General features: G+C 37.8%; 1 protein-coding gene across 1 annotated transcript; it reads right to left on the bottom strand.

Moving 5' to 3' along the window:
- Nucleotides 1–3,727: 3,727 nt before the first annotated feature.
- On the bottom strand, nt 3,728–4,726 carry LOC100346851 (olfactory receptor 52I2-like). Its single transcript, XM_002708548.4, has one exon. It carries the CDS (start codon nt 4,700–4,702, stop codon nt 3,728–3,730), a length of 975 nt encoding a protein of 324 aa, XP_002708594.4. The 5' UTR covers nt 4,703–4,726.
- Nucleotides 4,727–16,549: the final 11,823 nt, after the last annotated feature.

A 16,549-nucleotide genomic window follows, 5' to 3' on the forward strand; every position in this document is an offset into this window, starting at 1 on the left:
CATTTTTTATGAACTCAGAAATATTATATTCCTTGATTCTAAAGCTAAGTTAAAGGACTCATGAACAAACAACAGGAAACTTTTTGACAATAGAGATGTTAGCTCCTTCCCAAATAGAGCTGATTCTATAATAGCTTACTAATGAACCCACAATCTATACTATGTCATGTGATATTCTAGATCATGGCAGTCCTGCCTGAAACAAAATGTTTCCCTTAGCTCATAGGTATTTTGATTTGAATAATGAAATATCAAAAAAAAGTCCTAATTTATATGAAAATCCTAATGAAACTACAGAAAACATTAAAAACCAAGTATTTCTTAATCTATTTCAATTTTCAAATACTTATACACTGCATGCCCCCCTCCACACACCCACTTATTGAATGTCCAAAGAAAGGGTACATAATATTGGAAGTCCTAGCCAAAGCAATCAAGTGAGAGGAAGAAATAAACAACATCCAAATTGGAAAAGAAGTTAAAATGTCATTATGTACAGTTGATTTGATCTTACATAGAGAAAACCCCAAAGACTCTTCCTATAAAACTCTTAAAACTAGTAAATGAATTCAGCAAAGTAAGGGATACAGAGTCAATGTACAAAAATTAGTAAAGAAATCAAGAAAATGCTATTTCCAATGCTACCAAGTATTTCCTGGAATAATTGTAACCAAAGATATGATATCTCTAAGGTGAAAACTATAAACTATTAAAGAAATTAAAAAGTACTCAAAGAAATGGAGAAACATTAATTGATTCTTCTAACTCATGAACAAAATTATTAAAATGTCCATAGTATGTACCTAAAGCAATATACTGATTCAATTGCAATCTCTATCAAAATAGCAATGACATTTTTCATAGAACTAGAAAACATCCTAAAATTAATATGAAACCACAAAACAATCTTGAGCAAAAATAAAAAGCAAGAGACATTATACTACTTGACTTCAAAATATCCCATAAAACTAATTAAAATAAAATGCAATTGGCATAAAAACATAAACATAGGCAATGGAACATAAGAGAGAGCTTGAAAATAAAACCAGGCACCCACACTCAGTGGATCTTTGAAAAAGGGGCTAACAATGATCATTGGAAAAAGAGTTATCTTTTAAATAAATTGTACTTAAAGCTATATATAGAACTATGGAATTATAAATATATTGGGTATGTTTTCTGAGAACATGCAATATGTCAGATGTTGGGTTCTTTGCTTTCCATTTATTGTTTCATTTAGTCTTCAGTACTTTCAGTGAGTTAACATGGTTTCTAAGAATAGAAAAGAAATGCTAAGACTTGCATCTAAAAAGTTCCTATCAACAAAGTATATCTATGTACTTTTAACTTTAACACAATTAGGAAATTATCTTTTTACTGAGATGTAAAATGTACCAGAGTCAAAAGTAGATGTTCCTTACATATATCTTTTTATCATAATATACATGGATTACTCAGCTTAAGACTATCTGAAAGGGTGAAATAAAAACTAAAGACATAGGAGTATCTGAGCACCTGAAAAAGACAACCTTTCAAAGTCTTTATCTATAGAATTCGCTATTAATTTTTCCATTCTTGAACACGCCTCCTGAAAGCTGTCCACAAAAATAAATACCTGTGTTATATTTGATCCCTCTCTTCTGTGTCATAGGTTGAGTTATTCAGAGCAGAGGAGGAGGAAAAAAGAATCATGCCTAATACTTTATCTCTTTTTCCCTTTTAGTATTTTTTTGTTCTAGTACTATTGGTTGAACTCTAATTAACACACAATTATTATTAGGTGTTTAAATTTAACTGAAAAGTGATCCCTGTTAAATATAAGAGTAGGAATAAGAGAGGGAGGAGATGTACAATTTGGGACATGCTCAATCGGACTTGCCCCAAATGGTGGAGTTAGAAATGTGCCAGGGGATTCCAATACAATCCCATCAAGGTTGCATGTACCAATGCCATCTCACTAGTCCCAGTGATCAATTTCTATTCACAATTGATCACACTGATAGGTCTAAGAGTCAAAGGGATCACACAAACAAGATTAGTGTCTGCTAATACTAGCTGATAGAATCAAAAAGGGAGAGAACGATCCAACATGGGAAGAGGGATACACAGCAGACTCATAGAATGGCAGATGTCCTAAAAAGCACTCTGGCCTCAGAATCAGCCCTTAAGGCATTCGGATCTGGCTGAAGAGCCCATGAGAGTATTCTAGGCATGGGAAGCCAAGACACTCTGGAAAAAAAAAAGGAAGACCTAAATGGAAGATCTCTGTGAGTGAGATCCCAGTGGAAAGAACGGGGCCATCAAAGAAGGAGGTAACTTTCTCTGAAGGGAGGAGAGAACTTCCACTTTGGCTATGACCCTGTCAGAATAAGATCGAAGTCAGCGAACTCAAAAGGCTTCCATAGCCTTGGCAACTCATGACTAGAGCCTAGGGAGATTACTGACGCCATAAACAAGAGTGTCAAATTATTAAGTCAACAACAGGGTCACTGTTTACTTACTTCTCATGTGGGATCTGTCCTTAATGTGTTGTTCAATGTGAAGTAACGCTATAACTAGTACTGAAACAGTATTTTACATTTTGTGTTTCTGTGTGGGTGCAAACTGATGAAATCTGTACTTAATATATACTAAATCAATCTTCTGTATATAAAGATAACTGAAAATGAATCTTGATGTGAATGGAATGGGAGAGAGAGCAGGAGATGGGAGAGGTGCCAGTGGGAGGGAAGTTAATGTGGGGAGAAAGCCATTGTAGTCCATAAACTGTAATTTGGAAATTTATATTTACTAAATAAAAGTTTAAAAAAAAGAACCATGCCAAAAAGCAAATTTACATTGGCTTGGCTTCTGTTACTTAAAAACAAAAAGCTGATACGTGAAATCCGTTCTCCTTATTTTAATAAAAACTTTTCTAAAAGCTGATAATTAGGGGTTGGCGCTGTGACATAGTAGTTAAACCTCTGTCTATGGCGCTATCATTCCCATTTGGGTACCAGTTCACTCTCAGCTGCTCCACTTCTGATCCAGCTATCTGATAATAGCCTGGGGAAGCAATGGAAGATGGCCCAAGTACATCTCCAAGTGGGAGACCTGAGAGTCATTCTCATAATCACATCTGGGTAACTGGTTTTCCTTGCAGCAGGTTTCTCTTTCCAAATTAATGTGCTGTAACATGGCCACCTTCATCAGTCCCAAGCTTACATCTCTTCAGATATAGAGGTACAACTATCAGCAGTCAATTATTACTAGACAAACTCAAGGTGTATGCACATGATCCAAATCAGAGATATTCATCAATGACTTATATACTGATAGCTTCTTCCATATAAACACATGAAGAGAGGAACAATTCTAAGAAAATCAGTCAGGTATATGAAGGGGTAGGAAAGGACCAAACAGTTGGTTTCTCTAACAGAGGGATTGTTGAAATGTTAGGTTAGAAATGTGAGTCAGAAGCTAGAAAATTTCCTACTCTATATTATTTGCCTGAACTTATCTCTGATTCAGGTACTACATCAAAACCATTAAAAATATTACAAAATCAAACTCAGAATCATTTCATCATCATTCTTTGTAGAAATTGAGAAGTTAAGCAAGGATACCCTGCATAAGTTCATATTAAGTTTCATATAATGCTAGTTGAACCAGTCCAGCTATATGGATGTATAGTGTCTTTGAAGTTGTCTGGAAGGCTCAATGTTTAAGGTCTAGACAGATTTTGTGCTCAGGAACCATGATTGGAGTGCTCAAACAGACAGAACATGAGCAAATTCCTAATTCTCTCCCGGATTTGTTTGGTTCTCATGCCATAGATGATGGGATTTAAGGTGGGTGGGAAGACCAGGTACAAGTCTGCTAATAGTACTTGGGTGTGCAAGGGAACTGTGTCATGTCCTAGCCAGACAACATACAGGGATACCATCCCAGGTAGATAGTACAGAGCCATAACCCCTACATGGGAGCCACATGTGCTTAATGCTTTCAACCGAGCATTCTTTGAAGACAGACCAAATACTGCCCTGAGAATTGACACGTAGGACACAGCAATAAAGGCCACATCACAGCCCACAATAATAGAGGAACCAGTGAGACTATAGAGACTGCTGGGCATGGGGTCAGCACATGCTAGCTTAACCACAGCCATGTGCTCACAGTAGGAATGGAGAACCACATTGGAACCACAGAAAGGCAGACGACTCACCATCCAACTCAGTGGAGTCATGAACAGAATAGCCCTGATGGTGATGGCCACAGTCATACCCAGGATCACTTGAGGAGTGAGAATTCTCTTGTAGTGTAGAGGCTTGCAGATGGCTACATAGCGGTCAAAAGCCATGGCCAGCAGCAGCCCTGTCTCCACAGCTGTGGCTCCATGGACAAAGTACATCTGAGTGAAACAAGCATTAAAGCTGATGGAGCCATCTCCTGAGCAGAAGATGCTCACCATCTTGGGTACCACAGAGGAGGCCATAACAATGTCCACAGCAGCCAGAATGCACAGGAAGCAATACATGGGCTCTTGTAGAGTGGAATCCATCCAGATTACAGTCATGATGAGGGTGTTTCCTGCCAGGGCTATGGTGTACATGGGAGTCAGTGAGATGGCCAGCCAAAGATGTGAAGACTGCAAACCTGGAATCCCCACAAGGAAGAAGGTGGCAGGGGTTCCCATTGTGTAGTTGGAGGATGGCCCCAGCATCCCAGCTGAGATTGATTGCCTGTTAATACATCAAGCGATATCAGAAAAGTATACAATTCTATAAAATCTGTTCCCATTATAGCCTTGCCAAAGGCTGGTGAAATGTTTAGCTTAGTGTATACTGAGGATCAGAAAACTACCATAGAAAAGAAAAAGCTGTGCTTCTCCATCTTCCATTTACCCCTGTATTATTTGCCTTACTAGTTCTATTCATTATTCATGATCATCCTTTAAGGGACCTCTTTTGGGAAGTCTTTGTTCTTTACTCCAGCATTCCATGCTTAGTGGTAAACAGATAGTTTTGTTTTAAGCTTTCATGGACTCTCCCATTCTGACCTCTGAATGTCCTAAATTGATAATTCTAATTTTTAATCTGGCTTTGTGTGTCTTTGCTTTATGGCCTTATATCAAGTATGTGACCCATAGTGATGCTGAACATAATCCTTTAAAGGAGAATATACATATTCAAAATAATAAACAGTTCTCACATAATGATAAACCAGAGGGCAGAATTTGTTGTCCTATCATCTTTGCTAATAATAAATAATTATTGAATGAAACAGTGAAATTCTTTTTTTTTTTTTTACAGGCAGAGTGGATAGTGAGAGAGAGAGACAGAGGGAAAGGTCTTCCTTTTGCCGTTGGTTCACCCTCCAATGGCCGCCGCGGCTGGCACGCTGCGGCTAGCGCACCGCGCTGATCCGAAGGCAGGAGCCAGGTGCTTCTCCTGGTCTCCCATGGGGTGCAGGGCCCAAGCACTTGGGCCATCCTCCACTGCCTTCCTGTGCCACAGCAGAGAGCTGGCCTGGAAGAGGGGCACCGGGACAGAATCTGGCGCCCCGACCGGGACTAGAACCCGGTGTGCCGGCGCCGCTAGGTGGAGGATTAGCCTATTGAGCCGCAGCGCCGGCAACAGTGAAATTCTTGACATCAAATATGTTACAATTTGAATTTTTAATATAGTACCTAGACAAAACATGAAAGAAACATTCTTGTGATTGAAGAAATACATTAATTGGGGGCCAGCACTTTGGCGCAGCGAGTTAACGCCCTGGCCTGAGGCACCGGCATCCCATATGAGCGCCAGTTCTAGTTCCAGCTGCTCCACTTCTGACCCAGCTCTCTGCTATGGCCTGGGATAGAAGTAGAAGATGGCCCAAGTCTCTGGGCCCCTGCACTCACGTGGGAGACCCAGAAGAAGCTCCTGGCTCCTGGCTTCAGATGGGCACAGTTCTGACAGTTGTAGCCAATTGGGGAATGAACCTCAGATGGAAGACCTCTCTCTCTATCTCTCCTCTTTCTGTGTAACTCTGGCTCTCAAGTAAAAAGTAAATAATTCTTTAAAAAAAAAGAAATACATTAGTTGGTCCAGGAAAATATGGCCTCTTGAAAACAATATTTCACTTTCCATTAAAGATAATAGAATGTTTGAAAATATTCATAATCCCTGCCTTCTCTACATTTCATCTTGGATTTCCTATTGAGCTAGGTTCACTTAATAGACTAAATGCATGCAATTGAAACTTGGGGTCAATTCATAGATAGCCCCTCATGTTTTTTGATTCTTCAATCTCACTAACTCTTCCTGCAGGACAAACTACCTAGACAACCAGACAACAAGAAAACGTTATTAAGGGCAGACGTGGCATTGTGCCTGGGATGCCAGCATCTGATATGGGCACCAGTTCAAGTCCCAGTTGTTCCACATCCTATCCATCCCCCTGCTAATGCACAGCGGAAAGTAGCAGAGGACAGCCCAGATGTTTGGCCCTTACACTCATGTGGGAGACTTGGAAGAAATCCTGGCTCCTGGCTTCAGCCTGATCCAGCCTCAGGCCATTAACAACCATTTGGGAAGTGAACCAGAAAATGGAATATCTCTTTCTCTATCTCTTCCTCTGTCTCCAACTCTTAAAGTAAATAATATTTTTTAAAAAGAAAACTTTATTCTTTAGCAAAAACAGTACATTTTAAGAAACATAGCATTTGTCAGTACTTTATTGAAAACTATAGTTCTCATTTTCTGAGTCTACATGTCCATTTATAAAATTGGATACACACCCATACAAAACAGCTGTTAGAATTTAATTGAAATTATACAAGATCTGAAATTTTATCTTCCCTGATCTATCTTTGAAGATGTCTAACTCAGTGGCTATACCCAGGAAGGTTTTTCTAATATCAGTGTGAGTCACTATACCAATTCTTGGAATAATGTAGACCTAAAATTAGTCTTCTGTAGCCCAGGAATATTTTCCAGGTGTCCAGTCCATCTTAACACAGTGTTTATTTTCCCAGCTTCAGGACTACCCTGCCTTTGGCCGTCACTTCCTGTACTTCCCGCCATATAAAGGACTTTCAGGCTGAGAAGTTCCCATATCTCTTCCCTTGGATGTTATCTCTACTTATGCATTTTTCATATCGCATCGGTGATGTGACCCTTCCCTGACTCATTGGCTAGACAGAAACATTGTTGCTGTAAACATTTTCTTTTTTTAAAAAAGATTTATTTATTTATTTGAATTGCAGAGTTATAAAGAAGCAGAGCCAGAGAGAGAGAAAGTGGGAGAGAGAAAGAGAGAAAGAGAGAGAGAGAGAAAGAGAGAAAGAGAGAGAGAGAGAGAGAGGTGTCTTCCAACCACTGGTTCACTCCCCAATTGGCCACACTGGCCAGAGCTGTGCTGATCTGAAGCCAGAAGCCAGGAGCCTCCTCCCAGTCTCCCATACAGGTGCAGGGTCCCAAGGACTTGGGCCATCTTCTACTGCTTTCCCAGGTCATAGCAGAGAGTTGGATCAGAAGTGGAGCAGCCAGGACTCAAACTGGCACCCATATGGGATGCTGGCACTGCATGCAGCAGCTTTACCCACTATACCACAATACCAGCCCCTCTAAACATTTTCTGTTATCCAAGCACTGGACCAACAATCATCTTGTTCTCAATTCTAACCATGTACACGCATGTGCCCCTTCCATTTAGCTCGTAGAGAACTAGGCACTGATTAACTCTACAGCCTAGGTGCCAGCAGTAGCCTTGGGGAGAGGGCTCAGAAGTTTATTGAAAGGTCAAATCTCTGGAATATGATTGCAAACTATAATCCTCACCGAAACCAACACATGAACAACACAAGTGAAAACAAAGACTCCAAACACAAGAAATATTATGTAATGGAACAGACTAAAGTAGTGAGCTGCACATCACAGTCAGACTGTAGGAGCCTTGCTATGTAGAGCCTCTGAGTGAAACATGAAGATGAGGGAAAGTTTTTGCAGTAGAATGGTTTTGAAGAGTAGAAATAAATCCAGCTTATCTTTAATACTGCTATGCCCTGAATGCCACAAACTCAATGCTGACCATTGCTTCTTAAAGACCTGAAGAAAAAGCCTGAAGATTTATGGTACTTACACTTTCCCCTCTCCTCCACCAATGCCTGATCTGAAATGCTCCCTTCCTGGCTTGCTTGTATAAATCCACCTTTCTTCTGATGACAGTCCAAGTTCAAGCTGTGACCAACTCCTCCTTTCTCCAGCTTTGGCAACATCTAATTGGCCGTAATTTTCATGATCTTGAGAGCATTTTGAGAGTATTTTTTCTTCATTTACTTTTATTCTTGCTTAGCATTGCTTACTGTGTTATTAGTCTTTTCAAGTGCAAAATATTGGGTCTGGCTGGTTGTCCCTTTTTTATTATTTTAATTTCACTAAACCTGTTACTACTAAACCTGTTACTATTGCCAATCCAGTGACCTCATTTTATCCTTTCTTTGACTTAACCTCTCCAAAATATTTAAGTATGACTATATGCTCTCTTATTTTTTGGATTGAAGTAAATATACATACTGTAAAGTGTGAAAATATTAGGTTATACAGCTTGATAATTTTTTATGATGTGAACACATGAATGAGCATACCCATGTAGCCACTATCCAGATCAAGATACAAATACACTTGCTTCCAAGTTGTTGAGTTGCTTTGTTTTCTCCAAGAAGCCCTGGAAAAAAATTCAAAGACATAATTCCAGCCCCAAAACTGCCTCTGCCCTCAACCCTGCAGATATATTTACATGAATAACTGGAGGACCAATCACAAAAACTAACTCATACATGTCACTGAACTCAATAACAAAATCATAGAATATGTGAGGCTTTATCATGACTATTTAAATGATAGGGAATGCATAATTCAAATCATCATAAAGGTAAAAGAACATACACATAATTATTTTGTATAGGGCTTTCTGTTTATGATGACCATTTACTCCTACCTCCAGCAAACATGCTCTCTTGATCAGCTCTACCCATTGGTTTCTTTTCTTATAAATCCTCTTGGTCCCTGAAAACTGTCTCTTCACCATCCCAAGGTTTAATCTACCCTTTTCTCTGCTTTGAACCAAAGTAGTCACATATTCTCAGTCTACCGCCTACCTCCCACATCTTCCCATCATTTCTGGAGAAGGTCTTGGTATCAGCAGCTCCCACCACTCCTGGCCATCCCTTTATAGTAGAGTTCAAGCTTATTACTTCCTTCCTGGAGTTACCCTGGCCTTGAAACTGCTTCAGCCCAACACCTGAGTCCCTATTCAATTATCCGCACCTCTGAAGTTCTCTCTATTCAATATTTTCTAATGGTCTGTACCTGGTAGTCCACATTTCTTTCTCTCCAAAGATAGAGAATTGTCTAGGACTCTTAAGGAGGAGCAGAGAGATTCACAGATCACAGATGAACAACACACACAGTAATGATGAGGAGTATTACCCTTTTCTGAGAGATCCCATGAGGAGCCCTCTTTCCCCTGTGGATACTCTGTCATCCTGCCTTTTCCCTGGACATCCTGACACCCCATGGCCTTTTGCCCAGGGAAATAGGTAGCTCCTCCAAAGACTGACTTTGTTTTGTGCTCTGTACCCTGGGGCTCTCCAGGTTGCAGGAGGAGACAGATTCTCAGTGGCTGATGAGCCATGTTTTCTCCATGTTCTCAGAAGACACCTGAAAGAGGGAAACAAAAGGCCCAAGATTGGTTGGATTTGTGAAAGTCTGCCATGTTACAGGCACCCTAACAAATAGTTTTCCAAGATTATCACATTCAGTTCTCACAATTCTGAAATAGCTCCAATCATTATGCCTACATTTTATGAGTGAAAGGTACACAGAACATTGAAATGCTAGTAGGCCACAGAGTCAGGATTCAAATTCTAGCAATCTTAATGGATTTCACTTTATTGTACAACCTCTTGGTGTACTTTCTCTCTCAACATCCACACCTCACTCTTCCTGATTCTGACTTGGACTCATAATGTGCCACACTGTTTGAGTATTTGTTAAAACATTGTTATACAGTCCTGTTTTAATGCAGAAGGTAAGTAGGATGTGAGGGAGACCAAGGAAGAGAAGCTTATCAACCTGAGGGAAGGACACAGACCACAGCCAAAGGTATGAAAGTCAAAATTCTCTCCAAATAGAGGACAAACAAGAGAAGGCAGAGTGCAGGGTAGTTGAAAGAAAATGAAAATGAAACAGGCTGGCAGGCTGCTTGCAGTATATTCTAATATTCATGGCTTCTACCTCAGCACCATCTCAGGGTAGGGATAAAGCTGAGAGAGAGAGAAAAGGCAACCTGTACAATTCCAAGAAGACAACCATAGTTCCCTACCTACCCCCTCTCCCTACCTCAATCTCCCTCCTTTTTCTTTTTCTTTAATTTTTGCAAAGACATAATTTCAATCAACTCTACAATCACAGGCTTAATTCATCATTAACTGTAATATTCAACAACTAAAAAGTAGGAAGACTACAGTTCCACAGGAGTATAAATAAGGGCTAATAATCATATTATAAGATATCGTTTCAATCTTACACATTTTTGTATTTTATATTAACTGTCACATCAGAGAAAACATATCATGTTTGTCTTTTTGGAACTGACTTATTTCACTAAGCATAATGTTTCCAATTGCATCCATTTTGTTGCCAAAGATAAGATTTCATTCCTTTTTATGTCAGAGTAGTATTCCATAGTGTATATATAACATATTTTCTTTATCCAATCATCGGTTGATGGACATCTGGGTTGATTTCACATCTTAGCTATTGTGAGTTGAGCTGCAATAAACATGGGCATACAGATAGCTCTTTCATATGCTGATTTCATTTCTTTTGGGCAAATTGGCAGGAATAGGATGGCTCGTTCATATGGTAAATCTATTTTCAGGTTTTTAGAACTTTCCATACAGTATTCCATAATTGTTGTACTAGTTTATGTTCCCACCCACAGTGTATTAGGGTACCTTTTTCCACACATACACACCAGCATTCATTGTTTTTTGATTTTTGGATGATAGCCATTCTAACTGAGATGAGGCAAAACCTCATGGTGGTTTATATTTCCTTTTCCCTGATGGCTAGTGATCCTGAGCATATTTTCATGTGTCTGTTGGCCATTTGAATTTCATTCTTCAAAAAATACCTGTTCATGTCCTTTGCCCATTTCTCAAATATATTGTTTTTTGTTGGTGAGTTTCTTGAGCTCTTTACAGATCCTGGATGTTAATCCTTAATCAGTTGCATCATTTGTAAATATTTTCTCCTGTTTTGTCAGTGGCCTCTTCATTTTGTTGACTGTTTCTTTTGCAGTGCAGAAGCTTCTCAGCTTGATGAAATCCCATTGGTCTATTTTTGCTTTGATTACCTGTGCTTCTGGGGCCTTTTCCAAGAAGTCTTTGCATATGCCAATGTCTTGCAGAATTTCCCTCTAATAATTTAATGGTATCCATTCATAAATGTAGATCCTTGATCCATTTTGAGTTGTGTATAAGGTGTAAGGTAGGGGTCTTGTCTCATATTTCTGCATGAATAGAACCAATTTTTCCAGGACCATTTGTTGAAGGGACTGTCCTTTCTCCAGAGATTGGTTTTGGCTCCTTTGCCAAAGATAAGTTGATTGTAGATGCATGGATTGATTTCTGTAGTTTCTATTCTGTTCCATTGGTTTACGCGTGTGTTTTGTGCCAGTACCAGGCTGTTTTGATTATAACTGTCCCATCGTATGTCTTGAAACTTGGTATTGTGATGCCTCTAGCTTTGTTTTTGTTGTTTAAGATTGCTTTGGCTATTTGGGATCACTTGTGTTTCCATATGAATTTAAGCATCATATTTCCTAGATCTGAGAAGAATATCATTGGTGTTTTGATTGATCATTCATTGAATCAACAAGTTGCTTTCAGTGGTATGGACATTTTGATTATATTAATTTTTCTAGCCACAAACATAGAATATTTTTCCATTTTTATGGTGTCTTCTTCTGTTTCTTTCTCGAACATTTTATAATTTTCATTGTAGAGATCTTTCATATCCTTTGTTGAATGCTACAAAAGTAATGGGATTCCGTAACTGAGACCAATTAACAAGCACACTGTGCTTTCTATTTCGCTTACTCTGTCTCCCTGTTCTCAGTCTTTATGAGGTAAGGCTGTTGCCATGTTATGAACTGCCCTGTGAAGAGGTCTACATGGCAGGAAATGTCTGTGACCAATAGCCAGAAAGGGCCTGAGGCCTAACGATAGCAGGATAAGTGACCTGGAAGTGAATCTTCTGAGGTTTTCCAACAGCCATATGAGTGTATTTGAATGAATTTGAAAGTCAATTCTCCTCCAGTTGAACCCTTAGAAGACAGCAGAGTCAACACTTTGATTGCAACCTATGGGAGACCCTGAGGCAAAAACACCCAATTAAGTTATACCCAGATGCCTAATCCCTAGAAACTAGGAAATACTAAACTTTTGCATGTTAAGTTGCTAAACATAGTACTAATTTATTACACAGTAAAAATGAATACAGTAGCTATCTACATGTGTATAGTTTCACTTTTACAAAAGAGACTAGAAATTGATATTATCACACTGCCTATTCTTGCTTTGGGAATAGTTACTTGATTGACCATTTTGAACTCCCTGGATTTTAAAACTGCTTAGTGATCTACAGGCGTGATGACTCTCATTCTTGACTGTTAATGATCTGATAATGCTATTCTACTAGAAATTGAGAGACAGATCTCAAGGCAGTGTTGCTTATGCCATAGCTTATCAGAGTTTACTCACATACCTCTCTGCCTGGGATCCATATATACATCCAGAGGACAAGAAAAAGGACAAGAATAATTAACAACATCAAGGTTTTCCCATAAACCCCTCTCACATTTAGTATACCTTTTTCTGCCCCTTTTGGGGGACCTCACCTGTCTGAAGACTCTTCAGCAGCACTCTGCAAGTAGCAAGTAGATCATTTTTGGATTATTGGACAATTTCCCCCACATGCTCTGTACTATGTGAAAGATAGCTGTAATGTCTAAAATTGATAAAGGATTAATAGAATATTCAAAGAACTTTTGGAAACATATAAGCAAAAGAGAATCAAAATATAGAATATTATTCTGTTGTTCTGATATACAATGAGCAAATTATAGAAAGGGTAGACTTAATGGTTATAAAATGTTTATCAAGCTCATTAGTAACAAAAAATAAGATAATATTTGTCTATCAATGTGACAAAAAAATATAAAAATGAGTAAGAATAGGATTGGTAAGGATATGGGAATTTTCATGAGCAAATTCAGCAGCACATTTAAGAAAAGATGAATGGAGCCATTGACTAATACCTTGGCTTCCTCATCCTTCCTGGTGGCGATCTGTAAGCCAGATTCTTTTTTAAAATTTTTATTTAGATATAGACATTTCTTGCATTTCATACGCACAGATTTAGGAACATAATGGCTCTTTCCACTCTACCCTCCCTCCCACCCATGCTCTCACCTTCTTCCTCCTCTCTCTTATTCCCACTCTTAACTTTTACAAAGATCTATTTTTGGTTTACACTATACTCATAAGATAAACCTTACACTAAGCAAAGAGTTCTACAGATAGTATGAGGTGAAAAAAAGCACTGTTCTTCAACAGTAGAGACAACAGCTGTAAACAATCATAAAATCTTAAAATGTCGATTTCATTCCTATACATTACATTTTAGATACTCTATTAGTTACCACAGATCAGGGAAAACATACGATATTTGTTTGTTTTGCAGGGGGGTGGCTGGCATATGTCACTAAATGTGATGGTTTCCAGTTGCATCCACTGAGTAGTATTCCATAGTATATATATGCCATAATTTCTTTATCCTCTCTTCAGCTGATGGACATCTGGGTTGATTCCATATCTTGGTTATTATGAATTGAGCTACAATGAACATAGGGGTACAGATAACTCTTTACAAACGTCTCCAGCTGCATTGACCCCTCCAGTTAGCCATAGTGAAATGTACTTATTGCATAATCTTATATTGACTATTTATTTCTATATGTCACTCTCCAATATTCTACCAGTTTTTCCTAGGATGATTTCTCAAAAAATTACTTGCGTTCAAATCCTTGTCATAGGATCTGATTCTGAGCCAATACAATTGTATTTGTATTCTTGCTTTGTTCCTCATTTTAGTTAGAATGCTTTTTGTTTCTTCCTTAACATGCTGGCTTTAGAAACAAAGTATACATATCAACTGAAATCAATTATTTTGTTAAGTTCCTTAATGAACAGTAGGTGTTAAAGGGCTCTTTGAACCTCTCTGGAGAGAGTATATTATTTTTTTCTTAGATCTATTATTGTAATTCATATTACATGATTTTCTGATATTGAAACACAATTTAACTTATGAAATAAATCCCATTTTCATGGTATATTACTTTCTTTATGTGATGGGATTCTGTTTGCTGATATTTTATTAGTATTTGGGATGAATATTTATAGAGATTAGTTTTCATTTCCTTGTTTGTACAGTGTTTACCAGGTTGAGTCATCAACGTTACAGTTGATTTGGAAGGGAGAAAGAATGGTGTTTTCCTAATTTTATTGTGACTTTCTCTTTTCGTATTATTCCCCTATAGAATAATTTAATCTTAGTGACTTTTGTGGAAGCAGTTCTTGGACAATATTATTTCTTCATTAAAATTTAATCTGATTGTACCTTTGACCTCTACTGAGGTAAGTTTTAACAAAACATGTAGCACCAGTTCCATCCAGAATTTTCCATTTGCATAGAATTGCATAAAGAAATATCTAATTTTATTCATACATTTTGATAGATATTTTGTATTTCTGGCTTGGAATATTTATACTTTTTTCCCTTGATTCTTGTTTTTCCTGTTGTGCTGTCAAAGAACAAGAGTTTTGATTTATAAATTGCTTTTAAACTTGATATTTAGTTGTACACTGATCCCTATTTGCTTTATTTTGGTTTAATTTTTGGGATGTGGTTTGAGTGTTTCTCAAGGGTCCATATGTTTGGAGGCTTGGTCCCCAGAGTAGTGATTGGGAGAGGTGATGGAGATGGAGCCTAGAGGGAGAATTTTTAGATCATTAGGAGTGTAAGGCAGCTCTCATGTAACCTTTTAGGTGGATCTCCTGAGAGAGTTGTTATAAAGGCAGCAAGACCAGTATCATTCTCTCTCTCTCTCTCTCTCTCTCTCTCCCTGCTTCCTCGCTGAACGAACAACCACTTGCTACAAAACACACTCCTACTATTGCCATCTGCCTTGTTACACTCACTAGAACTAAGTCAGTGCAGGTACTGTGCCCTTGAATCTCAAAAACTGTGAGCTACAGTTTATTTGAATGTAGAATAGTGGTTACTAAAAGTTGGGAAGAATGGGGGTAGAAGAAATAGAGGGAGGTTGAATAACCAGCACTAAAACATAGATAGAAGGAATAATTTTTAATGTTTCACAACACAGTGGAGTGATTATGGGTCATAATCTGTTATCTATTTTATGAAGAGATAGAGAAGACTTCAAAGGTGCCCAACATAAAGAAATGATGAAGAAATGAAAATGCTAATTATCTTGATTTGATTAGTATATGTGCAATGAAATATCACACTGTGAACCACAGATATGTAAAAGTACCATACAGTATTCAAAAATAAAATTTTAAATATTTAAATATGTATTTATTCATTTTATTTATTTGAAATGCAGACTTAGAGAAAGAGTGAGATCTTCCACTCACTGGTTCACTCCTTAAATGTCCACAACAGCCTCAGCTGGGCAAGGCCAATGCCAGGAGTCAGGAACTCCATCCTGATCACCCACATGGGCAGCAGTACTAAAATACTTGAGCCATCACCTGCTGTCTCCCCAGGGTTCCCATTAGCAGGAAGCTGGATCAGAAGGCAGAGGTGGAACTATATCCCTAGTTCTCCAATATAGAATGCAAGGGTGCAAAGCAGTGGCTTATCCCATTCTACCACAACACTACTCAAAACTTTAAAATTTAACACACAAAGCTATAAACAAAATAAAACCCTTTTTCCTAATTAGTAGTCCATGTCACATAATTTTAGTAATGAAAACATGAATAAAATAACCTTTAGTGTAAAGATTTGTTTTTTATATTTTTGCTTTATGACACAAGTATTTTAAGATATAATTTTCTCTCATTACTTATTTTACTTTGTTACATATATTCTCCTGTGATGTGTTTTCAGTATATATCATTTTTTGGAAATTTTAAAAGTTTCATTTGATCTTTTTTATCCCAAATTTTAAAATTTTCAGGTGGAATATTCATTATAAAATCTTTATTAATTTATTATGTTATACTCTAACACTTTTACATATGCCTGCCTTATGAAAGGCACTTGTTTATTTTTAACATACGATCACTTTTATGCATGTTTGTGGCATAATTAGTCATGAATATTCTCTATCAGAATGAAAGTTATTAGGTTTTTTTTTAATACTTGTACTAATTTTGTCTACTTTTCTGGGATTGGATATGCGATAGTAATGCCTTCTAATTTCATTC

The sequence above is a fragment of the Oryctolagus cuniculus genome, chromosome 1 (assembly GCF_964237555.1).
Source record: "Oryctolagus cuniculus chromosome 1, mOryCun1.1, whole genome shotgun sequence".
NCBI lineage: Eukaryota > Metazoa > Chordata > Mammalia > Lagomorpha > Leporidae > Oryctolagus > Oryctolagus cuniculus.

Bases quoted from the DNA above. Each gene is read 5' to 3' on its own strand.
- LOC100346851 (XM_002708548.4), bottom strand. From the start codon at position 4,702: ATGCTGGGGCCATCCTCCAACTACACAATGGGAACCCCTGCCACCTTC.